Source organism: Sphaerulina musiva (genome assembly GCF_000320565.1).
Source record: "Sphaerulina musiva SO2202 unplaced genomic scaffold SEPMUscaffold_10, whole genome shotgun sequence".
NCBI lineage: Eukaryota > Fungi > Ascomycota > Dothideomycetes > Mycosphaerellales > Mycosphaerellaceae > Sphaerulina > Sphaerulina musiva.
Window position 1 is genome coordinate 913,848 of NW_016017392.1, and position 26,583 is coordinate 940,430.

Genomic DNA, 26,583 nt, shown 5'->3' on the forward strand with positions numbered 1-26,583 from the left:
GGTGTAAGCGGCGGAATCGTGGTTGTCCAGCGATGTGTCCGAACATGCGAGGCAAGGGAGGAGCCGAGCCAAAACTCAAATGGAACACGGAAAACGCAAGCGAGGGCGAAGACCGGGCATGAACCGGAGGCGAACCACGACTCAACGATAGCAGGCCTCTAATATTGATACCATACAACGTACACGAGACTCCGTACAAACTCTGGCAGAGTAGGACTGTTGTTCAACTACGATTTCATCGAGAAGCACGTGACGGTCATGTGCAAGCTAGGCACAAAGGAGCGGTCCAGCACTGGCGACCTCAAAGCATTGTCGGTATCTTATTTACACGGAGTATCTGCTATACCTAGTAGTTCTGCAGACTCTCTACTTGGACTCGACCAAGTCACACTTAGTGGGCGTTGTTCTTGTGGTGACCTGCAAAGGCCGTGTTAGCATTTGCGTTCTCTGATCACCGTGGGCCAACTCACGAAGATGGAAGTAATAGTTTTGTGCATATCCGACGATGATGAGAGAGCCGATAACGTGGACGAGTGCTGTGTCTCCATGTCAGTCGCTCGCCCCCAGTGGTTCCGCGCCAGCAAGTTCTGCTCCCGGGTCATGAATTGTACATACGCCATGGAGATGCCTTGTTGCCCATGTATCTGTGCTGGTATCTCTGGAGGAGGCCGCTTGGCTTGGCCTGTGGTGCGCTGCCTCTGGGAAGCTTCTCGTAGAATCCCACAACGTTCGTCATGCGCGCGGCATCGCCAGCGCTGCCGATGGCCTGTTCCAATTCACGTCAGCCTCCTGTATATTCGTATAGCCTCCATTGATCTCGCTTCCGGCGCCCTCGAGCTCGTCAGGGTGTCCGTATGTGCGCATGGCTGGCCGGGAGTGATGGCGGAGGAGAACGTTAGGATGGTCGAACGTACGTTGGGCGAGGCAATCTGGCCGGATGATATCAGCATACGATTCGCAATTCATGAGGAAGCTCACGTACCTTTGGGGGAATTATTGAGGAGACCATAGCTGCGGTTGTGGTGTGATGTCGCTGTCGATGCAAGACTTGAGGTCGCTGTTGAGAGATCACCAAAGCGGCAAATCCCGAAGCTTCGACCGACCTCAATGCCGTGACCACAGCCTTCCCCATGAGGTAAGGTAAAGTGCTTTCCCATACACACCTCACACATCATGGCGTCCCTACGATCCGCAGCAGTCTTGCGCGCTGCAGCGCTCCGACCAGCTCTCTCACACCGCGTGCCGACTCTCGCAAGATTTCAGAGCAGCGATGCCGTTGCGCCGAACCAGCAATCGCGAGACAACAGACCAGAGTCAACAGATGCTGCTCCAGCAGCGCGGGCATCGACGTCGAGCGTGACGATCCGACAAGAGGGAGCCTCGGAGGGACAGCCAAGGCATAACCCAGACTGGACTGTGGCGGCAGATTACAGGACATCGTAAGGAGGACATGAGCACTTCCTAGAGAGGCGGGAAAGCTGATCCCCGGACAACAGCAACTTCTCCCCTGTGCCCATGCGTGTCATGGACGGCAGCGAGCCCGGTCTCACCACTCCGGCTGCCGTGCTGTCTGGCGCTCCCATTGAGCTCCAAGCTCGCACAGTCCGGTATGCTAGCTACATCACCACTTGCCGCCCACTAAGCAAAAGCAAGAACTAATCCTCTGCTCAGCATCTACAAACCTGCCAAAACCGCCACGCAATCTGGTGACTGGACTTCGCACCAATGGCGTATGGACTGGGATCCTCTCAGCAAAGGCCATCGATGGGAGAACCCTCTCATGGGTTGGCAATCGTCTTCCGATTTCATGCAGGGCACACATTTGAACTTCAATAGCAAGGAAGACGCCATAAACTTTGCCAACAAGCAAGGATATGAGTACTTTGTGCAGGAACCTAACGTGAGGAAAATTGTCCCGAAGGCTTATGCAGATCAGTTCATTCACAGTCCGAAGAAGCTGAAGCAAGTGAGGACAAAGTAAGATGAAGTCCTGAGAGAAGGAGCTGGTTATGCTCCAGCAGGTCTGTATATATCCTGTGGTATTGAGCACGAGTTCACAACCGATCAGACCTCGCGATCCCTTATCTAACAGGTTCAGCCAAAGTATTGCATTACCCGCCATCAGATAATGAGTGCACAGCTAGGATATGCTCTCACAGACCAGTCCTTAGCCAAGATACTGCAGTCAAGTGTAAGATGCAGCCTACATAGTACCATCAACATCATGATTCTATGCGAATACGTGGGCTCGCAAGAGCAAAAACTCCAAGGGCAATCATTTTATTTGTAAAAACACAACAGTACAGCGCTCTACTTACGGTCCATGCTAATCTCCATCTTAGACCCACTCTCTCTGCTTCTCCCTTTCCCTTTCCCAAGCCTCCATCGCCAGCCTCGTCGAGCTCCCTACCAAAAGCTTCGTGTCCTCCCCAGACGCTGCCTGGTCCTTCTCTGTACTCCGCGCGCGTGGTAGGATGCACCAACGCACGACCCGTTTCGCGATTCGATGACACTTGCCCTTCACGTTCTGATGGCTTCTCCCCTGTTTTGAAGAAGGTGCATCTTCCTCTGTATCTCCATTTTTCGACTCCACGTTCTCGCTGGACTGTGTGGCAGTCTCTGAGCTTGGCTGTTGTGCTCCAGTCGAAGCAGCGGTGGCGGCAAGGTCGTTCTGATGCGTCCAAGATGGGGAAGGCTGGATCTCATCGCTGCTGAAGGCTTTGACGAATTTGCTGATTCCGAGAACTTGTTTCTTCTCCGCAAGAGCGGAGCCTGTCGCTTGCGGCGTAGTCCGCGTGGGGAAGTGTGTTGTGTAGTTGTATGGCATTTTGTGTTTTGGCTGAATGCTAGAGGCTGATATTGGATTGCGGCTATGGTTGTGGTTGTAGTTTTTGCTGTGCGAAGCTGATCTTATGTACAGGAAGACACTGAAAATTTTGTGTGCGGATGAATGATCAAATATGGATATGATTTCTATGGTAGCATCCCGAGCAAAGGTTGGTAGGTTGTAGGGAAGGGAGGATATGTGCTGACCGGCCCCAGCATCTCCTTATTCTCTATTTTGCTCGTACTGCGGACTTGAAACTATCATACCGAACCGATGGCCAGATGCATACACAATTATACTTCCGAATGACCTCTCGAACCAAACCTGCTCGGCAGCCTTCATTGCACTCATGGCTGATGAGTAGAAGAAGAAGTATTTTTTTCTTGGCGCAGTTCTTTTAAAGTTCTTGCACACGCCGTGGTAGCTCTTCCGTGGAAGAGACGACAGAAACTGGAACGTATCTGGTATACTTTGAGTCTTGCTGGCACAGTGGCAATAACTCCGGCAAGTGACTCCGCGGTGGGTGGAATTTCGTACTTTAAGGACACTCACCACCCCAGCTCAGGAAAAAAAGGAATTTCAAAGCCGAACCACGACGTCGAACATCTTCCACTTCCCAAAAAAGTACGACAACAAGGGTGAAAATTATCACAAACCTCATCATTAGACTCGCGAACCTCAACAGCCGAGTCGACCGCACTGACGACGAACGCCACAACAAGGAATGTACCTCCCCGCCCTCCACCAAACCCCCCCAAACCATTCACCTCCCATGTTCCCTCTCACGCCCTTCCTCCTCGGCGTAGCTCTCGCCCTCTCCATCTCCGTAATCCTCCTCCTCCTCATCGGCATCTTCTTCACATTTTCCCTTCCATGTCTCGAGAGAATTTTCTTTTTCTTCTTCCGGCGACAGCGGGAGCAACAAGAATTAGACTCGGATCTTCCTGAGGAGCGGAGGAGAAGGACGACGACGACGACGACAACAACAACAACAACATCGGCAGCAGCAGCGGCGGCGGCAACGGCAACGGCGAGAGGAGGACGAGAGTGGGCTGTTCTTGCACGAGATCTTGGGTTGACGAGGACTGAGGGGATTTTGGTATATGAAGGAGATTATGGGGTTTTTGCTGAAGATGAGGAGATGTGGCCGTTGTTAGTTGCGGGATGGGATGGGATGATCTGAGGGATTGTGTCGTATGTATGCTTCGTGGTGACGAGGAGAGACTTGGTATTTGTGAAAGAGGATGGGTTTGTGTTTTTTTTTTACACTTTACTCCTTTGGGCGGGAGAGTGTGGTTTGTAGCCCACTGGGTCTAGATGGAGTGTCTGAGAGATAGAGAGAGACAGAAAGGGAGAGGGATTTTGGAGGTTTGGTACGCAGGACCATGTTGGGAGGATATAACCAGCTACTTGGAGTCTTGGACGTAGGTTAATTTTTGGATGTTATAGTTAGTATACTAGGGGTTGATATGTGGGGTTGTTGTACTTGTAGTTGATAATAGCGATCTAGCTATTGATTACAGATGCCAACGACAAGATTGACTCAATTGTTCAATACTTCGCCGGTGACAAGACAAGAGATATGATATCAGCATATACTCGGTAGCTCCGTGGTAGAGGTCAATTTTGTCGCTCCCTGGGAACGGTTCAGCGCATGGACAGCAACCCCACAGTACCCAGTCGGTCATCAGCGGTATGGTTTAACTCATGGGTACCTAGGTGCTCCGTTCACCAAGATAAGTTATTTAGAATTCCCGTCGTACTTTCGTTCCTTCCACCTCTTTATCCACTCATCCAACGACGAACTCAAGAACAAATCGAGCCTACCACCAGATCAAGCACGAGAGGGCCAATACCGCAAACAAGAAGTTCGAAGGGAAAGAATATGTTCTCCAAAGCCTTCCCGAACAGCACTATTGTGCATTACAAGTCTTACGTCCAATCTACAAACGGCACCACAGTCCACCGGAGATCGTCGAGTTGTTTTCGCTACCACAATCAAGCTGTAGCGAATGCAGAGAAATGGTGTCAGGTGCAAGCGAGCAAAATGCCAGAAGGGTCGAGGAAGTTTGTAGGGTTCGAAATCTCTCCTGCAAAGACAACAGCAGAATATGGCTGCTTCTCCTTCTGGAGGAGGAAGAAGAGTCGAACGGCGAGTGACTTGGCGCAGGATGGTGCTAGTGGGAGGATGCTTCATCCGAGTGAAACGAGAGAGCAGGGGGGAGAGGTGCTGTGGTGGGAGTGTTAGTACGGGGATCAGGTTCTGTCCCTACGAAGATTGGATGCCGCGTACCGGGCGCCGTTATGGATTGAATATTAACCAGAGACACATTTTGGTATATTTGGGAAGAGCAAAGGTTGAGTTTCTGAAGTACCGAAGTTCAGGGCCACGTGATCGTGGGTGCGTTTCTTATGTCGAGGACTCAATTGGGTACCTTAGTTGCGATTGCTGACCAGATAATGTCCAACGTCTCCTCCTCCTCGTGTCTTGTGTTCTGCTAGCCATGTTGCCAAATTCGTTGCTGGATTGGGAAACGACCAGACGATTATCTTCCGCATCGGGATATGCACACTCTCGAAGTCCTGCCTTAGACTATTGGGACTCGCGAGCTGACCACGATCTGGAAAACATGCGAGACGGAGCGAAGCGTTTCAAAGGCCGATTGCAGAAAAGCTCAAGAGAAGGTCAGATCAAGCAAGACTATTCTCTTCTGCTGTTGACTGAGCCCACGAATAGCTGCCATGTCGGCCCTGAGAGGACTCGAGCACTGCTCAGACCTGTTCTCCGATCGCCTTTGCAGCCCGGTACAAGATGGCAAAGGCCCAGCCCGTCCCTGTGAAATACAACAAGCTCCTTAAGTAACTCCACAGTTTCGTCTCGGTGGTCAGATAGTTTGCCGTGTAGAGGATCCTGATCAGGTTCCATCCATAAACAAAGCTCTCGAGTCCAATGCTGCCCTTGCCTAGCTTGTTCTCTGCCAGCAAGCCAGCGAATACGGCAGCAACGTATAGAGGCATGTTCTCCAGATGATTCCTGTGACAGGACTCGGCGCGCTCAAACGCTGCAAACTCAGCCGCAGTGAGGCGCTTCTTGAGAGCCTCTTGATACGAGGAACCTTTAGGGTTTCGATTATCGTGGCGTCTCATATTGCCTTTGGAGGCTCGGGTGATGGCCCAGCCATGGGGGAAGATGGCAAGGGCGTAGTAGAATGGGATGGACAGGATCGGGAGGTTGAGTGACGAAGACATTGTGACGCTTCTTCTCCCCCTTCTTCCTCTTCCTCTTGCTTGGGTATTCCGTTTGCCGATGCCGTAGTGAACACCGTAATACCTCGGTCCTGCTAGGAGGTAGTTTTTTGATAACTTTTGTGACGTGAAGCCGCGGGAGGCAATAACACCTAAGAGTCAGCGGTACTGTCGATGTTGGTCGTTGGCCCTCGAATGATAGACTGTCTGTCATGCATTCCACAGCCGAGCCCTCCCGAGCGTGGAGCGCACACACCCCGCTCCACCCACACCCACTGCCATGGCCTGCCCTGCCCTGCCCTGCCCTGCGCACTCCATCGTTCCAACATCCAAGTTTTTTTTTCTTCTCTGTCTTCGCCGAGGCTGAAGTGAACAATGTCATAAGGTTCTCTCCGCCCTCACTGCGCTCATGCCTTCGACCTCACTCACCTGGACATGATGCAGGTTGGATGCGCCGGGCAGGCTGAGCAGGACTGGGCTGGGCGGATGTGAAGGATCGCGATGTCTGACCGTCTGACTGACAACCTAACTCTCGACTAGTTCTTGTACTGCAAACTCAATTGGGAGCCAACATCGACCCCACCTCTTCGATGGCGCATACCAGCTGCAACGGGCCAAGCGCGAGCTGCTTCGAGCTGCGTGTTCGCCGCATGCGCCTCTCTATCCCGCGCTATCGACTCCCGAGGGACGAAAGGCAGACCTACTTTGGTGGAAGTAGAAGCAGAAGTAGAAGCAAGCAAAAAGCTGGAGGCTGGGAGCTGACCCCGATCGGCTAGATCTAGGGCTACATGGGCGATAAGAGCTGCCATATGTCATATGATAAGTCGATAACCCACGTACATACATGTATGTAGCTCCAGCCTGCTCTATAGCCAGGTGAGAGCTCGCTGCTATCGTTGTTATCGTTGCTGTCATCACCCTAAAACGGTCGATGGTGAGTAAGACTCGCTCAGCCTCCATTTGGGAATAGAATTAGTTCTATTGCTTTGGGCGTGCGCTGCTGGCGGCAGCAGAGTTCCCAGACTTCCATTCATCTCACGAAGCGCTCAAGATGTTCGCTACTATTGCAGCACTCGGCGTCGTCTCCCTGCTTACACCTGGAGCGTACGCACAAGCCACGAACTCGACCAGCGAACGATATGTGGTCTGGTCTAGTGTCGTCTTCACACGTACTGGAGAGCGGACGCCAGAAGTACTGGGCAAAATACCTCCACAACTTACCTCACTTGGTGCTCAACAAGCCTATGCGGCAGGTCAATTCTTCCGTGATCGCTACACCCTTCTTCGTAATGGCACCAATGGAGCCGAGAATGCCGGTGCTGAACTCATCGGACTGAACGCCAATCTGTACGATCAGGACCAAGTCATCTCCATGGCACTCGAGCAGCAGTATAACATGGCAACGCAGCAGGCATTCATGCAAGGCCTGTACCCTCCCACCGATCTAGGAAACAGCAGTACGACGGGTGGTCTCCTCAGTCCGATCAATATCCTTGCGAATGGATCATATGTAAATATTTACCTCCGGACTGTGCTCCCTACAACGTGCACACGATGCTAACAGGAGCAGGTCTCGGCCCCACTAGGTGGCTACCAATACCCGCAGCTCAGATCTGCTGGTCCTCTCGATGCGGACTTTGTTTCCCTCTCTGGCCACCTCAACTGCCCAGCATGGGAAGAGTCAATCAAGTTGGCCAGGGCAACGCCATCCTACGATGGTACGCAAGAGGAGTTTGATGGGCTGTACGACGTTGCTGGCAGTGCAACTCTGATTGGAGTTCTCCCCAACAACTACTGGGACTATAACAACGCCTATGCCATCTATGACTATCTCGCCTATCAGAATGCACACAACGCCACCGTACGAAATGCGCTTGCAGGTCTCCGCTGGACGAGTTCCAACGTCAGCTTCCTCGACACTCTGCGCTACCTTTCCGATCAGCAACAATTCGCCATGTTGGGAAACTTGAGTGCACTAAATGTCTTCCAGAATAAGCACACCCTAACAGGCGCATCCGGGAGTATTTCGACCATCGCAGGAAATACCTTCGCCGCTCGCGTTCTGAACTCGCTCAACTCGGCTGTGATGGACGCCGCATTTGGCCGCTACAAGCTCAATCTCTTCTTCGCCGACTACCACCCCCTGACCTCATTCTTCTCTCTCATGGGCCTTCCCAATCTCAACTCGGATTTCTACGGAACTCCCAACTTCGCCTCATCGGCAGCATTTGAGCTCTTCAGCTACACCAACGAAACCGACCCCAAATTCCCTAGTACCGACGATCTCTGGGTTCGATTCTACTTCCGCAACGGGACCGAAGGTAGCGAAAGCACGTATCGAGCGTACTCGCTCTTCAATCGAGGACCAGATCAATTGGACATGCGCTGGACAGACTTTAGCTATTCCATGCAAAACAACATGATGGCCGGCATCGGCAATTGGTGCAACGAGTGCCACTCCACCAGCTTCTTCTGCGCCGCATTCGACCAAAACGGAAACGAAGTCAGCGCCGACTCCCGCAACTCATCTTCCTCCCGCAACGGCAGCGGCAGCGGAGGTCTCAGTCCCGCAGTCGCAGGCGTCATCGGCGCCATCATCGCTCTCGTCGTCGCAGCTCTCATTTTCGCTCTCACCATGCTCTTCGGAGGAATCAGACTCTACCGCAATCCTTCCAATACCATGGCCGCACATAAAAGCCATTGGGGAGGTTTCAAAGGCGGCCAGAAAATGCAAAGTGATCAAGATCTCACCATTCCCAAAGGTGGCGCCATTGTCGTCGGTGCTTCTGCTGTGAATAATGATGAAGAACAGGACTCACGCCGAGTTCCAGGAGGAGGTGGTGGACATGAACGAGTGGGGAGTTGGGAACTCAAACATGCTGAAGCTGGTGGTAGGAATTTGAATTTCCCGGAGCAGCCACAGCAGCAGGAAAGTCTGAGACCGAGTATGGAAGAGATTCGACATGCTCATGATCATGATGATCCTTTTGCTGATCCGAGTGGTTTGAAACCTACGCAGACGAGGGAGCATGTGTAAGGTCTGTCTGTAGGTACAGGTAGTGAGAAGGGGGAGTGGGGGTAACCTGCCTGTCTAAATCCACCTGCACTGCTGCTGCTGCTGTTGCTGCTACTGCTGCGCTCATCGAACATAATGGACGATGGACGATGGACGATGAACGAAATATACGAATATACGAAAGAAGAAAAGAAGAAGTTTCCCACATCTAGGCACGGCGAGATGAGAAGAGATGAATTCCATGAGTGAAGGAGATAAGAGGCAATTCTATTCTTTTTGAAAGAGAGGGAGGGGATAAGAAGAGAGGTAAGGTACATTACCTACCTTACTTTGTACATATCGATTTTTTGCCTTTTTTTTTCGAGATACCCGTTTACATACCTATATATGCATATGCATATATGAAGTACATGATGATGAAAGAGGTTAACTTTTCTTTTTTCTCTTTCCTCTTTCTCGGAAGTTATATATGTAAAGGTATAATTACGAGACAATTGGGGGGGGGGGAAGGTACATACCATACATACCTACCTACCTTATAGCAGCATTTCATGTAGGGTGTTTCTTCCTCTCTCTCCCTCCCCTCTCTCTCTCCTTCAGTAGCTAAGTCTCTCTCATCGAAGCTACGAAAAACAAAAAATAACCACAAAAAATAAAGGAAAAAAATAAAAATAAAAGCAACGTTCAGTATAAAGAAAGTGTGAGAAACCCCTTTTTCAGACTTTTGTGTGCTACTAAACAGGATAATAGCCTGCGTGGTAGTAGTAGGTAGCCTCTCGTCCTCCCCATATCCTGTCCTCGCCTGATATGCGTCGTAGGTAAGTAGGTAGCATGCAGGGCTCGATTTTCGTCGCGCGGATCTCTCTCTCGCCCTTTATCCCTACATGCACGATGGAGTCTCCATCATCATGCCTGTCTGCTCTCGCGCGTAGCAGTTCTTCACTGCTGTGTGGTGGATGCGATTTGAGTGCGCAGATTTTGTCCTCCGGAGCATTCTTCTAGTCATATTGCTTGCTCCTGGAGCGTCTCAGCTCTCTCTCTCTCTCTCTTCTCCTTCCTCTTTCCCTCTCTCTCACTCTCTCGTTCTCGCCAATGTGGTTCTTCACTTCTCTTCCTCTGATTCCACACCATCCAATCTCAACCAAATTTCGCTTCCGTGAGATTCTACCCCGCCATCTCCGAGTCTCCATTTGCTTGCTTATCCTTTGCCGAGATCCAGAGGACATTATTGCATCTGCGCCCCCAATCATTAGCCTTTGCTTCCCTTCCCTTCCCTTCCCTTCCCTTCCCTTCCCATCCCCGCATCCACTCCCCCCATCTCTCTCTCTCCTTCCCCTACCCCCTTCTCCACGCGCAAGCGCAAAAAAGAAACTCACCTAATCAAAACCTGTCCCAAAACCCCTCCATCATGTCCATCAGGCGACTTTTCCTCAGCCCCACTCAATTGAATATTCATATACGAGTCGACCGAAACCAGACGTCCCGAGTATTCTTGTCCCCACTTGATGCGCACAATCACGTCCTTGTTCACGAGGCCTTGGAGCATGGGTCGCGGGTTGAGGGGGATGAACTGTTTGTTGCGACGAGAAAAGGGCGCGGCGCGTGTTAGTGTGAGTGAAAAACAGACGAAGGGATGCGTGGGAGAGGTGGGGGATGTGGAAGAGGAGGGGGAGGACGTACACTCATGGTTGCGGTGATGGGGAGACGGGATGGGAAGGGGAGGTGATGTTGTTCTTGTCGCGAAGACGGAGTAGTGGGAGGTAACCCAGATTGGTAGTGGAGAGCTTTCGGATCACGTGATTGTGTTTTCTTCGCGTATCCGTTCTACAAGGTAGGAGGTACCTAATATTCGATCTCACTGCCAAACGGGAAGATTGGAGAACCCTTCAAGCAAACAAGCACTTTGGTATTCGCTACAAATTCTATTTACTCCTCTGCTGACTGCTCTCAGCGCAGCACAAAGCGCGTATCATCCATACTCATGGAACGTCTCAGTCATGCGTGGGGGCTCTTCTAGGATCCCGCAGCGACAGCGACAGTATCGCCTCTGATATCACACAAACTCCGCTTCCCAGCAATGCCTTCGAAGGTCGAGCATTTTACCCCTCAAACTCTTTGATGCTGTCGTTGTACTTGCCCGGGATGAGGGCGAGCGGCACAATACCAGAAACATGCATCTCGGGGCCAAAGACATGGCCGTTGAGGTCAAGCTCCTTGAACACGGCCTTGATGTTCTTGAGACCTTCCTGGTAGTTGGGACCTGCACGACGGACCCAGATCTGCACATTGTGCTCGTTTAGTTGAGGTGCGACTTCGCGGATTGCGCGGATGACACCCTTGAATGTGCTGGCCACCTGTGTATGAAGTCAGCGCTCGATGCCCGGTGGATCATTACTAAGTGCACTAGTTTCAAGCTTACGTTGGTGAAGTTGGCGATACCGCCACCAATGAAGAGGACCTTGCCCTCTGGTGTTTGTGGTGCCCGCAGCATCAGGTCGAGGACAGTGCGTGCGTAGTGGAAAGTCTGTGTCTCGGTTGGAGCACCAGAGTACTCTCCGTAGTTGGCGAGCTCTCCCGCAAATCCAGCAGACGCAATAGCATCGGCGTATACGACAGACGCACCACCACCAGCAACCAATGTCCACACACGTCCTGTTGCATTGAGTATTGTGAGCTTGAGTGATGCGCCCGTCTTTGCGTCCATCTCTGCAATGTATGCCTCCTCTTTGCTCATCTCACGACCGAATGGTGCTGGGAATTCGAGGGGTGGACCTGCATCGATTGAGACTTTGCTTCCTGCAGTAGGTACAATTGGGATACCGAGCGCAGCTGGTGCGCGTGCAACGGCCCATTTGACACCACATTCGAATTCGGCAGTCTGGTCAATCTTTGCGGCGAGATCGAGGAAGTGGACGTCGGCGGAGGTGCCTTCGGCATTTGGAATGACGACGAGCGGGTTGATCTCCAGGTAGGTGAATTGGCAGTCGACGTATACGGCGTATAATCGTGAGATGAAGTCGATGAGCACGGGGTGGACGCCCTTGGGCACTTGTGACAACAGAGACTTGGCAATCTCTTCGTTGCTCGGGTACTCCTTCAGGTCGACTGGGATCAACAGCTTCGAGGCTTTCTCGTCGACATCACCAACATCCACACCACCCTCGTGGTAAAAGAGAATCCAGTCACCCTAAGAGATGTGGTCAGCCCGAACAGCAGAGGGGAAAGTCTCAGCTAGTACAAACCTCGCGAACGGAGTTGATGTTGATGTAATACTCCGTTTCCTGAGGGTGAGGCACAAACGGCTCCACCAGGAAATTTCTTAAAGCGCCCTCGATGTGTTCGACCTTCTGGATCTTGTTCGCGCGTGCTGCAATCCACTCCTTTGCGTCTGCCCATGAGGCGTTGAGCTTGAGCAGGCCCGACTTTCCTCGTCGCTTGATCAATTGATCAGGTTTGGCAACAAATTTGGCATCTGGTTGGAGAAGGAAAGGGTATTTGGCCTCGGCGGCGTCCAGAACACCGTTCACGTCGTCACCGTCGGCAAATGTTATCGTTGCAAGCTTTGCGGGAGGATTGTGTGTTGATGACGGAGGAAGAGGAGTCGGCTTGATCACAGGCGCGCGCGTCAGGTGGTAGTTGAGAATGGCCTTGCCATCTGCTTCCGTGATGGGCTTCGCGGACATTGTGGCAGTAGATGTCTGAGGTTGTGGACTTTTTCACGAGTGCTGTTCACGAAACTGTGGTAAGCAGGTCGTTCAATGGACGAAGCTTTTCAATGGTGATTATTATTGCTGGCTCGCTTTGCGGAGAGGTGGATTTGTGGGCAGCTTCGCGGGAAAAGCTTGGTAGGGCAGGTGAGCACTGAGAACAATGGATAGGTGGGTAGTAATCGGCGTCGCAGGATCGGGGGAGCCTGGCGAGAGCTGAGCTGGCTTGCAATATCGAACGACTTTTCGGCGCCAGGACGAGTTCCACTTTTGTCTGGTCTGTTCCGTTCTCACCGCGCAAGCTCGTCTGCCCTCTAGCCTCTGCGCAATTCGATTTGCAAATGCAACGGAGACGGCTGGCGGCTGGGTTGCAATGTTTCTCTTCGCCAAACAAAAAAGTCCGAAAAGCAGCAGCTGCGGAATCCAGGGACCAGCAACAGCTTAAAATAAACCTTACGCACCTTGCAGCAGCTGAAGTCGTGTGCACCACTTTGCACTTTTAGCGAATGCCGTGAGAACTCGGAGAGGGTGTGTGAGGAGGGCGATGGTGGTGTGGGAGGAGGAGGAGGACGAGGAGTAGGAGGACGATGAGGACGAGAGGACGATGACGAGGGAGAGCGGGTGGATGATGGGAGGAAAATTATTGATCGGGCAGGAGCAGCATGGTATCACGTTTCGGGATGCAACAGTCTTCGATCAGACCTAATCAGAGTGCCTATGAATAATAATCGTCCGTCTTTTTCGAAGCTGTCCTCACTTCCTGGAACACTTTGAGCACGCTAGGAAGCAGCCATGGCAGCGCACAGTGTCAGTGCACTCCTCCAAACTCCATCGTCACATGCAGGCCCATGCTCCAAGCTTGATGAGCCTTGCGCTTCGGCGATCGACCTCCCTGTGCTCCCCCCAACAACCTCCAACACCCTCCAACTGTACTGTCTGTGCATGTACTCTGGGCATGACGCACCCGCACCGCAGTGCTCGCAATCGAATCATCAGAATATATTGGTTGAGCGCGCCTTCAACCGGGCCCAGTGTCCCCTCCCAAGCCGACCTGCCACGCCTGCTGCATCTCCACCTGCTGCCATTGGGATCTGATATCAACCGCGTGCGGCGCGTCCCAGCAGAACGAATGATGAACTCATTCAACCTCACCTTACCGTTGTCATGGCATAGTCAGCAGAAATAAATGCGGGGCGGTGAGTAATAAAGTACACTTAGTACAGGAGGTGCCTGACGATTGACCTGACGGGAGGAGGATACTGGTCAGGGTGTTCGGAAGCCGGAGAGCGATGCGAGAACGACGAGCCTCACGTTGTGCCTCCGTAGTAATGTTGCTTGCGCGCTCGCGTGCGTGCATGGTCTACTAGCAGCGGCATATACCTCCTAGCTCCTAGCAAAACAGTCACAAAACTACGAAGGGGAGCTGGGTTGACGTGGTTCGATTCCGTAAAACGCTGAGATGAGCCGGCCCGCTTATGGTTCGATGAGCAGCAGTTGGTGCAGGCTTCGGTCGCACCAGCCCGCAACTTGCCAATAATATGGATGTATTGCCTTGCCGCATCGAGTAGACTACAACGCCGACACGAGAACGACGACGAGGAGGAGGAGGAGGAGTAATAACCTGATCCACGCCGCGGATCTCCAACCCGATGCTGCACGGGCGGCCAGTGGTGAAGTTTATTTAGAGCTACAGTAGCGTATGTAACAATAGTTCAGCTTCAACTTCAACCTACAGGTACTGTCAAACTCCGATGGGCATGAAGGATTTCTGAAACCATCTTCCCGCATCCTCCTGCACCACCACCTCACCCTCCACCACCCTCCACCACTTCCTACACACTCTTTCCCATCTACCAGCAACTCCTCACTCATCCTCGAGCACGACGGACCACTGCTGTCTGTATCAAGTGGTAAGTACTTACCTCGACTCCCCGACGTGAAGTTCACCAGTCTGCAAGCAACCACGGACTGGCGAGAAACTTCAATCGGGACTGTTGCATCTTGACTCTGCCCTCTCCCTGCCTGCCTGTGAACAGTCTCGTCGTTGCTCGATTGTTTCAGCTCGAAGTGGTGAGCGGCAATCGCCATCTCCGCCGCGGCGAACAAAGAATTGATGTAAAAGATCGGAAGCTGATTTCGAACCATTACACCACAGTCCGCGAACTTCCACCACCTCCTTACTATACACTTCGCTCAGCTGCAACTGTGAAATCTCTTGAATTCACCATGGCTACCGCCAATGGCACCACAAACGGTGTCAATGGCACTGCACCAAAAGAGGCCCTCTCCGCCAACGACAACATCCAGCGCTTCGTAGCACCCAGCAGGCCCCTCAGCCCAACTCCCGTCCACACCCTCTTCCACCCCAAGACGAGATGTTTCGTCTACGGCATGCAGACCAAGGCCGTGCAGGGCATGCTCGACTTTGACTTCATCTGCAAGCGTAAGACGCCTTCAGTCGCTGGAATAATCTACACCTTCGGCGGCCAGTTCGTCAGCAAAATGTACTGGGGAACCTCCGAGACTCTCCTCCCTGTCTACCAATCGCCCGAAGCTGCAATGGCCAAACACGCCGATGTCGACACCGTGGTCAACTTTGCCTCCTCGAGATCCGTCTACACCTCAACCATGGAGCTCATGGAGTACCCACAGATCAAGTCGATCGCCATCATCGCTGAGGGTGTCCCAGAGCGGCGCGCACGTGAGATTCTGCACGTTGCAAAGAAGAAGGGTGTCACAATCATTGGCCCTGCCACAGTCGGTGGTATCAAGCCCGGTGCATTCAAGATTGGAAACACTGGTGGTATGATGGACAACATTGTGGCCTCCAAGCTGTACCGCAAGGGCTCTGTCGGCTACGTCTCCAAGTCTGGAGGTATGTCAAACGAGCTGAACAACATCGTGGCACAGGAGACCGATGGAGTGTACGAGGGTGTGGCCATTGGTGGTGACAGATACCCTGGTACCACCTTCATTGACCACATGCTCCGATACGAAGCCGATCCCGAGTGCAAGATTCTGCTCTTGCTTGGTGAGGTCGGTGGTGTTGAAGAATACCGCGTGATTGAGGCGAAGAAGGCTGGCATCATCAAGAAGCCCATTGTTGCCTGGGCCATTGGTACCGTTGCCAGCATGCTCAAGACGGAGGTGCAGTTCGGTCACGCTGGCTCCATGGCCAATTCTCAGCTCGAGCAGGCTGCTCAGAAGAACAAGGCTATGAGAGAGGCCGGTTTCTTCGTCCCAGAAACTTTCGAGGATCTGCCACAAGAGCTCTCCAAGGTCTACCAAACGTTGGTCAAGGAGGGCAAGATCAAGCCTGCTCCGGAACCAGCTGTTCCCAAGATTCCAATCGACTATTCGTGGGCACAGGAACTCGGCCTCGTTCGTAAGCCAGCTGCCTTCATCTCCACCATTTCCGATGACCGTGGCCAAGAACTTCTCTACGCTGGTCTTCCCATCACCGAAGTCTTCAAGGAGGACATTGGTATTGGTGGTGTCATGTCCCTACTGTGGTTCCGCCGCAGACTGCCCAAATACGCCTCCAAGTTCTTGGAGATGGTGCTCATGCTTACTGCCGACCACGGTCCAGCTGTGTCTGGTGCCATGAACACCATCATCACGACGCGTGCTGGCAAGGATCTCATCTCGTCTCTCGTCGCCGGTCTGCTCACCATTGGATCGCGTTTCGGTGGTGCTCTCGATGGCGCTGCAGAGGAGTTCACCCGCGCTTTCGACAAGGGTCTCTCTCCACGTGATTTCGTCGATACCATGAGGAAGGAAAACAAGCTCATCCCTGGAATTGGTCACCGTGTCAAATCACGAAACAACCCCGATCTTCGTGTTTCCCTCGTCAAGGAATACTGTCAGAAGAACTTCCCGTCGACCAAGCTCCTCGACTACGCCATTGCCGTCGAGACGGTCACAACGTCGAAGAAGGACAACCTGATCCTGAACGTCGATGGATGTGTCGCGGTCTGCTTCGTTGATCTCCTCCGCAACTCTGGCGCTTTCTCAGCGGAAGAAGCCGAAGACTACCTCAAGATGGGTGTCCTCAACGGTCTCTTCGTCCTCGGTCGATCGATTGGTCTCATTGCTCACTTCCTGGACCAGAAGCGTCTGCGTACTGGTCTCTACAGGCATCCTTGGGATGATATCACTTACCTCCTCCCAGAGCTCGGCAAAGGTGCTCCCGGTAACGAGGGTCGTGTCGAAGTCTCGATATGAGAGGAGACACCTTCGCCTTGATATCCATTTTGCGGTGATTGCTTCTTGTTGTTAGCGACGAGGGTTATAGTTCTCACGGCTGGCGTTTTCATGAGATGTCACGGCGCGATGAAATATGCCGTCGTGTATGGAAAATTTTAGATGGTTCGGGAACTTCTATTGAGTTGTAGATATACCCACAGATCGATGCCCGAGATGGCATTCGCACTGTAATAACACGCGCCAGCGAGCGTCACAATCATTGACACCTCACACATGCTTTCTTTGCAGCGCCGTTTGTTCATGACTCTTGGTCCCCATTCTCTGATATTCTTGCATTTCCTCTTGTATCATCCACCCCAGATGCGAAGCCTACCTATCAACACTGCTGTTATCAATGGAAGATCCCAAGCAGTGCAATCACTTGGCAAGAACCAGCTAGCCAGCCAGCCAGTCACTCGGCCAGTCATGACCCTCTTACTCTCCTCCTCCTCCGTCTATACCGAATTCGGGAAAAAGAGCGACGGCCCCTCAAAAAAAACTCACATCATACTTTACCTAAGAGTACCTAAGGCTAAGGTACCTGAAGGTACATGTACTTTATGTGCCAAGCATTTTTCCCACTATTGTACGGTAATGAAGAAGCTGACGTGAAGGACCTTACCTAAGTTAGGTAGATAGTAGATAGGTACCTATAGTATAGTAAGTAGTAATTCGGCGCCGATTCTTTTCTTATACCTCAAGGTAAGGTACATATATACTTGTAGATAGAGATATGTAATCAATCGTTCTAAGAAGTACGTATATATATGGTAGGTACTTAGTCAAGTGTTTTGTTCAGGTATTATCTCTATACCTAGGTATCTTTTGATATTTGTTGATTTAGACCGATATAGAGAATTAGAGAATGTAGAGAGGATCTAGATGTAGGTCTGGGTCTTGTAGCTATAAGGTTAGGTATATCTATGTTTCTTTAGTAGGTAGTTACTAGCTAGAACTATCTAGTCTATACTAGAGAAGTATTTTTTTTTTGTTTTAGAAGAGAAAAGGGATGACTATAAGGGAGGGATTGATGGAAGATACATTTGGGTAGGTAGGTGCCTTACCTAGGTAGGGGGAGCCATTTCTAGAAGAGCTGCTCGTCTGTGGTACTGTACTGTCCTGTACTGTACTGGCAATATTGTAGTAGGCAGTAGTATAGATAAGGGGGAAGGGGGCTTCCGTTGGTCGAAATAGGTACTGATAATCATGTCCACATCTCCATCTCTTTCACAGCCGCCGCGCAAATGCAGTCGCTCTCGAGGGAGGGGGCGCGTGTTGAGTGGTTCGGTTCATGTGTTGTAAAATGAAATATCACTCACGGTGGAGCGTTGGGTCTAGTGAGGGAGGCGAAGGATATGGCGGAAATTTGAATCTTCTTGATACCTGATCTTGGTACAGTCGGATCTCTTTCATCGCGTTTTGAACGGGTCGTACTGTGTTCTTTCACTACCTGTCCTCGCCGTCACTGTGGTTGTGGACTCCCTCTCCCTCTCCGTCTGTCTCTGTCTCTGTCTCTGTCTCCCTTTCTCTCTGTCTCCCTTTGTCTCTCCCTCCCTTTCTCTCGCCCTCTCGCCCTCCCTCGCCCTCCCTCGCCCTCCCTCGCTCTCTCTCCAGGAGGTGATCCAGGAGGCGATCCAGGAGGCGATCGGACGCGCAAACCCTCATCAGAAACGGTCGGGGGTGAGATGCGCTGAATTCTCCTTGATGTCCAGAACAAGGCTAGGCCTTTTCGAAGTGGGTAACGGTAGTCTCGCAGACGAGGGAGTTGACGGTGAAGACGGTGAAATCTGGATTGTCCTCGCAAGTCTCGTTCGGTGAGCTGGATCCACCGTGAAAAGAGATGTCCAGCGGCGACAAGCAGAGCGTGCTAAGGCTGTAATGTTTTCAAAAAAATTGGAAATGGCACAGCTTCCAAATCCTTACAGCGTCTCAATATCCTCATTTCAGTCCTTCACATGCTCTGCTTGGGCTTCACAGTAGATGAGTTATTAAGTTGCGCTCTATGCTGCCTTCTGCGTGTTGAGTTTGTAGAGTAAACGTGGCTTAGCACTATAATTTTGCAATCCGAGCAAAAATGGTGCCTCCGGCACTTACAGTGCTCGGGTTCGAACAGGAAAAGGCGCAATGCAGAAGCAAAAAAGAATTGGCCCTGCTATGAATCGAACATAGGTTTTCCGGTCTGATGCGTGTCTGGAACACTGCAACAGGCACCATGGGGTGGCAAGGCCCATGGTGGGTTAAGCCTCCCACCCGGCTGTCATAAACCACTAGACCACAGGACCTCAATTGAGGTGATTCGTTGATGGAAGTCGAAGAGCCCTCACCACCTATATAGTCTGCTGCGAAGCGGGGTTCCTTCGTGGGCACGCTGATACTGTCGCTGCGAAGACCTTAGCTTATCGATGAGTTCCACGATGGCTACAGCTTTGCTGCCGCGCTGACTGAGGTCGTGTTGACTGGAGCTCGAATGTAAATATTCAGTACGGAGGAGAAGCGTGATGAGTCGTGGCCTTTCCGTCAGAACTTCGCCCAATGCATCAACCACCACCATGCACCTCCACTCGAGCCTCACAGCGACGGAACACAGCGCGTGTAGACCTGCTCTTCTCGAAGAGTCCTCAGCATACAGGCTGCGCGCTACAAGCTTTGCGCTTCCTGGGAGCGGAGACCAGGCTGGGGATGTGGGAAATGGAGGAATCATAGACAGAGCCTTCGACTGGCAACCAGAATCGCAGGGAATGAACATGTCATACCACGAGCAAGGAAAGGAGAAGCAGAGCGCAAGGCACGTGTTCAACACCGAGCAAGGCGAGTAGGAGCAGAGTGCTAAGCGCACTCGGGCGATCCAGCATGTGTGACTGGTAAGAGGGCTTCTTACGCGTGCTGTGACGGCGGCTTTCCTCCCAGTGGCGGCAAAATTCAAGGGGACATCTTGGAGCACCTGTGAAGGAGGCATCCCGGTTGTGCCATATCAAAGGCCAAAGTGCCTCTGGTCGCGTCGAGAGCTCTTACGTGCCATGGGATACTCCTGAAAGCCAATGCTTAATTCGTGCTCTTCTGGTCAAGGGATCCGGACCACGATGGTGCCCGCTTCTTCAGCGCGGGTGCCATCCTTTCAATCTTCTCGGATACGAGTTGACCCAGAATGCCATTCCGTTCAGGCGCATCGTATGCTCGTATGGGTTGACTTGGCACCAAGATAACAGTACGCTCTCGCTGAGATTGTTCCTCGTCTTGAGCTGTGGTCTCTTGATTGAACCACGACTTACATGATCGTTAGGTTTGTAAGACGACGAGGTTTTCCTCAAGATCCGCACAAGGCTTGGTGAGTTCTGTGCTATTGCTGCGCAGCAGTTCATATCACACGATGCCTTGCTGTTGCTGCCAGAGAGGTGTAGGTCCAGTCTCGGTTTTTTTGATATGATACACCATCGAGTCCGTTTTCCAAACGACGTGCCACTGGTATTGGACCTTGAATATTGCTATATCCACGCTGCGAATACTGCAAGATTTCGTCGAACATGGAACTTGGCCAGTCCATCAGGCGCTTTCGGCCTGAATTGTAATCCCTCCCCCCCCAGGTCAAGTCCAGTGTGCCAGTAATCATCACCATGCTTCTAAGGAAGAGCTGGGGGTGGTCAGGGAGAGTGGAAAGGGAGGTGGACTGCCAAGTGCAACCAAACTTCATTGAACCAAGGATCGGCGCCAAGCTCGACAGGCTCCACCATACACCATGCTCTTTCGACCTCCCTCCTTTGCCTACGCTGCCAACTGAGAGGTTTTATCTTGTCTGTCGTCTGTGTTGCCTCGCAGCTTCGTTAGCCATGACTCTGCAGTATGCAGAGCCTACCATCGATCCTCCTAGCCTTCGAATATCCTCGGCGATAGCATTGCGCGCAGCATATCGATCATGAACGGCCAGGTCGTGTTATGACAGCAACAGCCCAGCGCTGGCATGCGCACATGGCTGTAGTCACCACGTCTCCCTCCTTCTTGCGACCCCTTCTTCCTCTGCCAGTAAAGGGGCCGATCAGCGTGATCTAAGTGGTCGTTTGGCTCGCAAGATGTGTACGCTACGCACTCTGCCTCGAGAGTGGTATGATATGGTTGAAGAGCAATGTTTGCGCGAGTCCTGTCCAATAGAAGGATGTATAGGCAAGCAGCTAGATCCTGCTGTGTCAGGCATGCTATGCCATTCCATCCTTTCAAACCCTCGCAGTGCTCTCGCCCAGTTCTATTCTCCGTGTGCTCTTTCCCGGAAGACCTGGTAGAGGGCACAGGGCGATATGGGCTCGGTGTTCGAGATCGATGGCGGGTCGATGCGACGGCGTGGAGGCTACCTGCCACACTGATGCTAGTGGAGGGACAACTGGGTGAGACATCGCGAGGGCGCTCCAGATCGGCCAATGCTTCCATGGGCGATATCATGTTGCGCGAAGGTGTGCCGCCATCGAGCGTTGCGGGCGACTGTTGCTCCAGGCGCGCAGAAGCGAGGGCCGGATCACATGGAGTGGCGCGATGAAAGTCTAAGACGAGGACGGAGGATGTGTTGTGTTGGCGAAGTCAGGTCAGGTTGTCCGTTGCTGTTGGCAGGTGTCGCAATAGAAGAAATCACTGCCCTCGCTCATGCAGTCACGCCGTCGTCGGCTCGAGGACTGAGGGCCGCGTTATCCTCTGGCCGTGGGCCTCATGTGCTGAGGTATGCTCACGCTGAGCAGCCATCGAATGTCTGTCTCCTGAGTCTCTGAGGTGGAAGTGCGTCCTTCTTGACGGACGGGGCATGCTTCATGGCCAGGCAGTCGGAGGGTACGGCGCCAGACGGTCACCAGCACAAACTGCTGCTCTCTCTCTCTCCCTCATCAAGTGGCTGGTGGGAGTCAAGATGCCCCGAGTCCTCTTCCACGTAAGCGACGAGGGGTGGGCGCGGGCGCGCAGAGTCTTCAAATACTGTTGTGGTGCTACTCGAGGTTGGTTTGGTTGAGACTCGCGACTTTACCCCAACACCAGGTCCGACGGTGTCAACTCCAGAAGAAACCACACATACGCCTTCGGCGGCGGAACTCGAGCACTGCTATAATACGAGAAGTGCTCTGATCTGACGGCTTGATGTAAACTTGTTCTGTTCATTAGTGGTGGTGGTGAGCAGAACCAGAGGCTTGCCGCGACGACCCCTGTCAGTCCAAGCTGGCTCTGGCATTAAATACTGCAAGAAACTCTGCTTACTCATTACAAAGAGAAGAAGCTCGGCCAGTGAGAACACATAGGGAACTTGGCACAATCGGTAAGTCGCTCAACCCGATAAATGAACTCCGTTCACTACGTGGCTGTTAAGCAGTGCCCGTGGGGGTTTGGCACCTTCATAGGGACATATCCACGACATAGCGCAGGAGTTCCCTTTGTTCTGAGCAAACAAAGTTTTTGCACTGTGGGTGTCCAGTTCGATTGCAGCTGGGGGTGATAGTTATTTTCTTTTGCCGAATTACACTCCTGTGACCGATACGCCTCCGCTACAACACATGTGGGCCACAACGGCCATTCACGTGGTCATGAGCCGCATCTAGGTGACGCTCCGATACAGCACGTAAATTATGATGGACTCAGTGCGTCTCATGGTGGAAGAATGGTCGCTGGAGGGAAGAATGGGTATTTTTGCTATGTTTTTGCCAAGACATTACGGCTCTCTTGCGCGGAGCGCGATATGGCATATCCCTATCTACCTACCTAAGGTACAATCGTTCCAGCTGACTTTCGGCCACGCAAAGACTTGGTATACGGGGCGAGCATCTCACACCGAACACAGCACTCTTCTACCCTCGTTGCACATTTGGCCAGGGATATTTGTAGGCTCAGTGGCGCGGAACATGACTTGCTCACAATGAAGCCGCCAGCATGACGCCTTGCTTGCCGTTCCGTCCATTTCTACAAGAGATGTGACCACACAGCCAGCTCAGATCTCACGGTCTCGCCCTACTCCAACCGCGCACCCGAATTTACTCAATGTAAGACATGCGAAGCGAGAAGAAGAGCGCCGCGAGCCGGGCGCCAATCGAGCTGCGGAGAAGGAGGTCACGATCTTGCATTTTGCCAACGGTGACACAATGGACATGGTGAGTGTCTACCCAAGAAGTGTGAGACTGCTTGCGAGCGGGTACCGCAGTATACACCTTTGCTACGTTGCGACGGCACTTCGAACTATGATACATAGTCTCCACCAATGAGGTGAAGATTCGCCGAGTACAGCAGCGTCTGTTCAGGACCCTCCCGAACCTTTCGAGTCCCGCAAGAGCAAGGCGAAACAAAGCGGAAAAGGATGAGGGCGAGGGCGAGGTCGAGAGTGGAGGAGGCCCGGCTGGTGGACAGCGATACGCTACGGAGGGAGACCATGGCAAGGCGGTGCCAATCCTTCACCACCAGAATGATCTACACATCGCCGTCTCCATGGATCGTTGTTGAGCTGCGGTGAAGGAGCTCGGAGAGAGTCTCTAGGCGCAGGGTTCTCGCGCTTGTACACTTGTTCGAGCTAGCAGTAGCAGGTCGAGTTCGTACCAGCCTAACTTCGCGGTCTGACCGATCAGCTACTACACAATGTCCACCCGAGCAGAGGATCCATCCGTATCGGCCAGAATGCGCTATTCAATGCCTGTGCAGCATCGAGCATGAGCTCCCGCCCCTTACTCAACACTCCACTCAGAGCGAGTATCGCATGCGTCGAGCCCGGATACACTTTCACCGTAGTTTGCACTCCGGACGCCCTCAACTGGCTCGAAAACGCCAACGCTTCAGTCGCGAGCAAATCGTACTCGGCCACCGCGAGCCAGGTGGGCGGACACCTGGAGAGGATCTTGCTCGGTGCCAAGTTGGGCGATGTCTGCCAATTCTCTCGTTCGGGGTATCTCTCGTCTCGACCGTTTCCATGGGGCAAATACATTCTCCGATACCACAGCATTCTGGCGGGCGTCAGCCAGGGCGAGTGGAGATTATACCATCCTTCACCGGGCAGGGCGGTGTTATCGATGACGGGTACGATGAGGAGCATGAGGACGGGCTTGAATGAGGGGAATAGGCAGGCTGCTTCCAGGACTAGCACCGCTGCTAGATTTCCTCCACTGTGTAACCACATGGGGAAAAAAATAGAAAAATAAAAAGTCAGCTCAATCGTGTCAACTCTTGTTTTTTTTTCCAGAAATGTGTTTTCCTTTTTTCTTTTTCTTTCTTCTTTCTTTTTTTCGTTTTTCTTTTTTCTTTTGTGTGTGTGTTTGGGGCGGGGGGGTGCTGACGCACGCGCATGTTCCCCCTATGGCCACTCTTTCCAGATCCATGGCATAGTATTTCGGCGCTTCTTTCAACAGCCATACGAGCGCTTCTACGGCGTCTTCTGCAGCGTTCGGATAGGGAAATTCTGGCGCGAGTCGATAGTCGATTGTCACGACAATACACTGTGAAGCTGTGAAACCCCCAAGCACCACGCCACCGCCCCCAAGAATGTCAGTTTTTGTGATTCAGGAGGAAAAATAAAAAGAAAAGGGAAAGAAAAGGAAAAGGAACGTGCTTGAGTAACAGCAGCAGTAAAAAGAACCGGTGTTGGAGGAAGCGAAGTCAAGTAAAGTAAAAAAAAAAAAAAGAAAAAGGACAACTCACTTTGACAAAGATACATCAAAAAATCATTCTCACTATCCAACCCACCCGTCACCCACCCTCCTCCATGTAACCAATACAACACAGGATACTTTCCCGGCACCACCACCCCCTGCTCGCCACCGCCACCACCACCGCCGGTACTACTACAATTCGATCCCGCCGGTACAAAAATCCTCACACGACATCTTTCCAACTGCACATCCCTTACTAATCCGACTCGGCATGGTCCGTTTCCATTTCCATTTCCACCACCTCCTCCTTCGGATAATGTCGAGAGCGGAGATGATCTAGAAGGAGAATTCCAAGAATGAAGGTGTTCGTCGGGGACGAGATATTGAATGCAAGAGTCGTGGAAGGCGATGTATTCGGGATCTAAGAGGGTTCGCATGGTGGGATGGAGGGGTTGGTAGATTAGGAGGTTGTTGTTGGTGGGTTCGGCTGGTGGGGTGGTGTTGGCGTAGGTGTTTGAGTGAGGAGGATGAGGATGGTATTGGGCATTATCCATTATGCTGGGGCTGTTTTTTTGTTATTCTTTTGGGGGGCCTTTTCTTCTCTCGTCTCTCAGTAGGGATGATGGTGATAATGATGATGATGAATGGGAAACATATATGTCCACACGAAATGGTATTTTTTTCTTTTTCCAGTTATATATATCTTGTGCAGCGAACAGATTTTTTTTTTCCTTCTCTCCCACCCAAGAAGTTATACGTGTAAAGATAGCTATGTTGGCTTTGTTGTTGTTGCTGTAGGAGGTAGGGGCCCATGTCGAGGCCTAGGCTCTTCTGTCTGAACCGTTGTCTTGCTGTACGAAAGGGAATTGCCGAGATGGTAGCCGATGCCAGTACCCATGCTGTGATGTATCAGGTAAAAGGTACTAGGAGGTATACTACTATAAAAGACTTCCCACAAACGCGGATATTTCTTTTTTACAACTTTCATCGCGTATTTTCGGGTCTTCTCTCCTCCGTCACTATCTCCTCTCCTTTCAACATCTCTCACGAACAATTCGCATACGAATCTTTAAAATTCGGAGGTCCATCTTGGCCCCAATGGAAAATACATCCATTACCAGCTTTCTTACACGGTTTTGCCTAAAAGCAAATCAAGAAACAAAAAACAAATTTCATGATTAGTATTCCATTCGAAAACTTTCGGATAATTTTGTCTTCCACGTAGGCAAAGAAAGGGGGAGAGGAAAATTGCAGGATCCATAACACACACACTCCATCGATAGAGTAGAGTAGAGTAGAGCAGGTAAAGTAAGGTAAGGTAGGTATAAGGGACGGGCAAGAAAAGTGTATACATACAGTCGAACATCTCAACATATCCCCTGTTTGGTCATCGTGACAGTATCCTGATCCGAAAGGTTTGGTGCAGCTCTGTAGGAGAAGAAAGTTAGTAACGATAATAATGAGGTTGGTCAAGTATGTATGATTGTATGATTTTGTTGGAAAGGGAAAAGAAATATAAAAAAAAAAGAAATAAACACGTACAGCTCCAGCAGAGACAGTAGATATCAACAGTGCGAATGCTGCTGTAGTTGCGATCAAGAGGTTCATTTTATGCCTTTCTTTTTGTGTATGTCGGTAATCGGGATAGGAATGAATAGATAGTCGAGGTAAAACGTAGATGGTATGAAAATTGAAGGTAAAGAGGTAACTCAGGTAAGAGTGAACATAGATAATAATACTACCTACCTTAGGCTTGACCTGCATACCCTTATGTACACAAGTACTTTTGTAGTAGGTAGCAGTAATACGGTTTCAGGTGTGGCACCATAGCTAGGAATCGTATTGATTTTTTCTCTAGTACTATCCGTAGTTTGCCGAGACACGGGTTTCCCGGTCCATAGGTGGTGCAATATAGTATAGGCGATGATAGTGGAAGACTTGGGTAAGTGCTTA

At 51.6% G+C, this 26,583-nt stretch overlaps 14 protein-coding genes and 1 non-coding gene across 15 annotated transcripts; 6 read left to right on the forward strand and 9 right to left on the reverse strand.

Annotated features, from left to right (window-relative positions):
• Positions 1-160: 160 nt before the first annotated feature.
• On the reverse strand, positions 161-1,001 carry SEPMUDRAFT_151488 (uncharacterized protein). The gene is made up of 4 exons (XM_016906850.1): positions 983-1,001; positions 616-929; positions 471-536; positions 161-417 (listed from the first exon to the last, which is right to left on the reverse strand). Exons 2-4 carry the CDS (start codon positions 734-736, stop codon positions 392-394), a joined length of 213 nt encoding a protein of 70 aa, XP_016757615.1. The 5' UTR covers positions 737-929; positions 983-1,001; the 3' UTR covers positions 161-391.
• Positions 161-1,132, reverse strand: SEPMUDRAFT_135879 (uncharacterized protein; the record flags this gene model as incomplete). Its single annotated transcript, XM_016902738.1, has 4 exons — positions 161-417; positions 471-536; positions 616-929; positions 983-1,132. 2 exons carry the CDS (start codon positions 1,130-1,132, stop codon positions 777-779), a joined length of 303 nt encoding a protein of 100 aa, XP_016757616.1. The 3' UTR covers positions 161-417; positions 471-536; positions 616-776.
• A 13-nt stretch (positions 1,133-1,145) lies between these two features.
• Positions 1,146-2,231, forward strand: SEPMUDRAFT_151489 (ETC_C1_NDUFA4-domain-containing protein). Its single transcript, XM_016906851.1, has 3 exons — positions 1,146-1,439; positions 1,497-1,607; positions 1,672-2,231. The coding sequence occupies exons 1-3, from the start codon at positions 1,174-1,176 to the stop codon at positions 1,979-1,981; spliced, it is 687 nt and encodes a 228-aa protein (XP_016757617.1). The 5' UTR covers positions 1,146-1,173; the 3' UTR covers positions 1,982-2,231.
• Positions 2,232-2,338: 107 nt separating this feature from the next.
• SEPMUDRAFT_120348 (uncharacterized protein) lies at positions 2,339-2,827 on the reverse strand (the record flags this gene model as incomplete). Its single annotated transcript, XM_016901596.1, has 1 exon — positions 2,339-2,827. One exon carries the CDS (start codon positions 2,825-2,827, stop codon positions 2,339-2,341), a length of 489 nt encoding a protein of 162 aa, XP_016757618.1.
• Positions 2,828-4,637: 1,810 nt separating this feature from the next.
• On the reverse strand, positions 4,638-6,407 carry SEPMUDRAFT_151490 (uncharacterized protein). The gene has a single exon (XM_016906852.1). It carries the CDS (start codon positions 6,074-6,076, stop codon positions 5,600-5,602), a length of 477 nt encoding a protein of 158 aa, XP_016757619.1. The 5' UTR covers positions 6,077-6,407; the 3' UTR covers positions 4,638-5,599.
• Positions 6,408-6,956: 549 nt separating this feature from the next.
• On the forward strand, positions 6,957-9,507 carry SEPMUDRAFT_72248 (phosphoglycerate mutase-like protein). Its single transcript, XM_016909979.1, has 2 exons — positions 6,957-7,583; positions 7,644-9,507. The coding sequence occupies exons 1-2, from the start codon at positions 7,125-7,127 to the stop codon at positions 9,108-9,110; spliced, it is 1,926 nt and encodes a 641-aa protein (XP_016757620.1). The 5' UTR covers positions 6,957-7,124; the 3' UTR covers positions 9,111-9,507.
• A 296-nt stretch (positions 9,508-9,803) lies between these two features.
• On the reverse strand, positions 9,804-10,812 carry SEPMUDRAFT_151492 (small nuclear ribonucleo protein SmF). Its single transcript, XM_016906853.1, has 3 exons — positions 10,770-10,812; positions 10,466-10,659; positions 9,804-10,323 (listed from the first exon to the last, which is right to left on the reverse strand). Exons 1-3 carry the CDS (start codon positions 10,773-10,775, stop codon positions 10,254-10,256), a joined length of 270 nt encoding a protein of 89 aa, XP_016757621.1. The 5' UTR covers positions 10,776-10,812; the 3' UTR covers positions 9,804-10,253.
• A 161-nt stretch (positions 10,813-10,973) lies between these two features.
• SEPMUDRAFT_151494 (ATP-citrate synthase (ATP-citrate (pro-S-)-lyase)) lies at positions 10,974-13,547 on the reverse strand. Its single transcript, XM_016906854.1, has 4 exons — positions 13,258-13,547; positions 12,332-12,814; positions 11,509-12,276; positions 10,974-11,443 (listed from the first exon to the last, which is right to left on the reverse strand). The coding sequence occupies exons 2-4, from the start codon at positions 12,770-12,772 to the stop codon at positions 11,189-11,191; spliced, it is 1,464 nt and encodes a 487-aa protein (XP_016757622.1). The 5' UTR covers positions 12,773-12,814; positions 13,258-13,547; the 3' UTR covers positions 10,974-11,188.
• Positions 13,529-14,056, forward strand: SEPMUDRAFT_128160 (uncharacterized protein). The gene is made up of 3 exons (XM_016902196.1): positions 13,529-13,801; positions 13,843-13,948; positions 14,009-14,056. The coding sequence occupies exons 1-2, from the start codon at positions 13,589-13,591 to the stop codon at positions 13,927-13,929; spliced, it is 300 nt and encodes a 99-aa protein (XP_016757623.1). The 5' UTR covers positions 13,529-13,588; the 3' UTR covers positions 13,930-13,948; positions 14,009-14,056.
• A 565-nt stretch (positions 14,057-14,621) lies between these two features.
• SEPMUDRAFT_151495 (ATP-citrate synthase (ATP-citrate (pro-S-)-lyase)) lies at positions 14,622-17,273 on the forward strand. Its single transcript, XM_016906855.1, has 2 exons — positions 14,622-14,706; positions 14,952-17,273. Exon 2 carries the CDS (start codon positions 15,023-15,025, stop codon positions 17,018-17,020), a length of 1,998 nt encoding a protein of 665 aa, XP_016757624.1. The 5' UTR covers positions 14,622-14,706; positions 14,952-15,022; the 3' UTR covers positions 17,021-17,273.
• A 1,912-nt stretch (positions 17,274-19,185) lies between these two features.
• On the reverse strand, positions 19,186-19,323 carry SEPMUDRAFT_t71. Its single transcript has one exon. It is a non-coding gene; the product is annotated as a tRNA-Pro (tRNA).
• Positions 19,324-19,539: 216 nt separating this feature from the next.
• Positions 19,540-19,857, forward strand: SEPMUDRAFT_120354 (uncharacterized protein; the record flags this gene model as incomplete). The annotated part of the gene is made up of 1 exon (XM_016901597.1): positions 19,540-19,857. One exon carries the CDS (start codon positions 19,540-19,542, stop codon positions 19,855-19,857), a length of 318 nt encoding a protein of 105 aa, XP_016757625.1.
• Positions 19,858-20,902: 1,045 nt separating this feature from the next.
• Positions 20,903-21,469, reverse strand: SEPMUDRAFT_120356 (uncharacterized protein; the record flags this gene model as incomplete). Its single annotated transcript, XM_016901598.1, has 1 exon — positions 20,903-21,469. One exon carries the CDS (start codon positions 21,467-21,469, stop codon positions 20,903-20,905), a length of 567 nt encoding a protein of 188 aa, XP_016757626.1.
• A 177-nt stretch (positions 21,470-21,646) lies between these two features.
• SEPMUDRAFT_135886 (uncharacterized protein) lies at positions 21,647-23,494 on the forward strand (the record flags this gene model as incomplete). Its single annotated transcript, XM_016902739.1, has 3 exons — positions 21,647-21,944; positions 22,930-23,167; positions 23,247-23,494. The coding sequence occupies exons 1-3, from the start codon at positions 21,822-21,824 to the stop codon at positions 23,492-23,494; spliced, it is 609 nt and encodes a 202-aa protein (XP_016757627.1). The 5' UTR covers positions 21,647-21,821.
• A 118-nt stretch (positions 23,495-23,612) lies between these two features.
• SEPMUDRAFT_51866 (Abhydrolase_3-domain-containing protein) lies at positions 23,613-25,184 on the reverse strand (the record flags this gene model as incomplete). The annotated part of the gene is made up of 3 exons (XM_016909206.1): positions 23,613-24,147; positions 24,323-24,485; positions 24,680-25,184. The coding sequence occupies 3 exons, from the start codon at positions 25,182-25,184 to the stop codon at positions 23,613-23,615; spliced, it is 1,203 nt and encodes a 400-aa protein (XP_016757628.1).
• Positions 25,185-26,583: the final 1,399 nt, after the last annotated feature.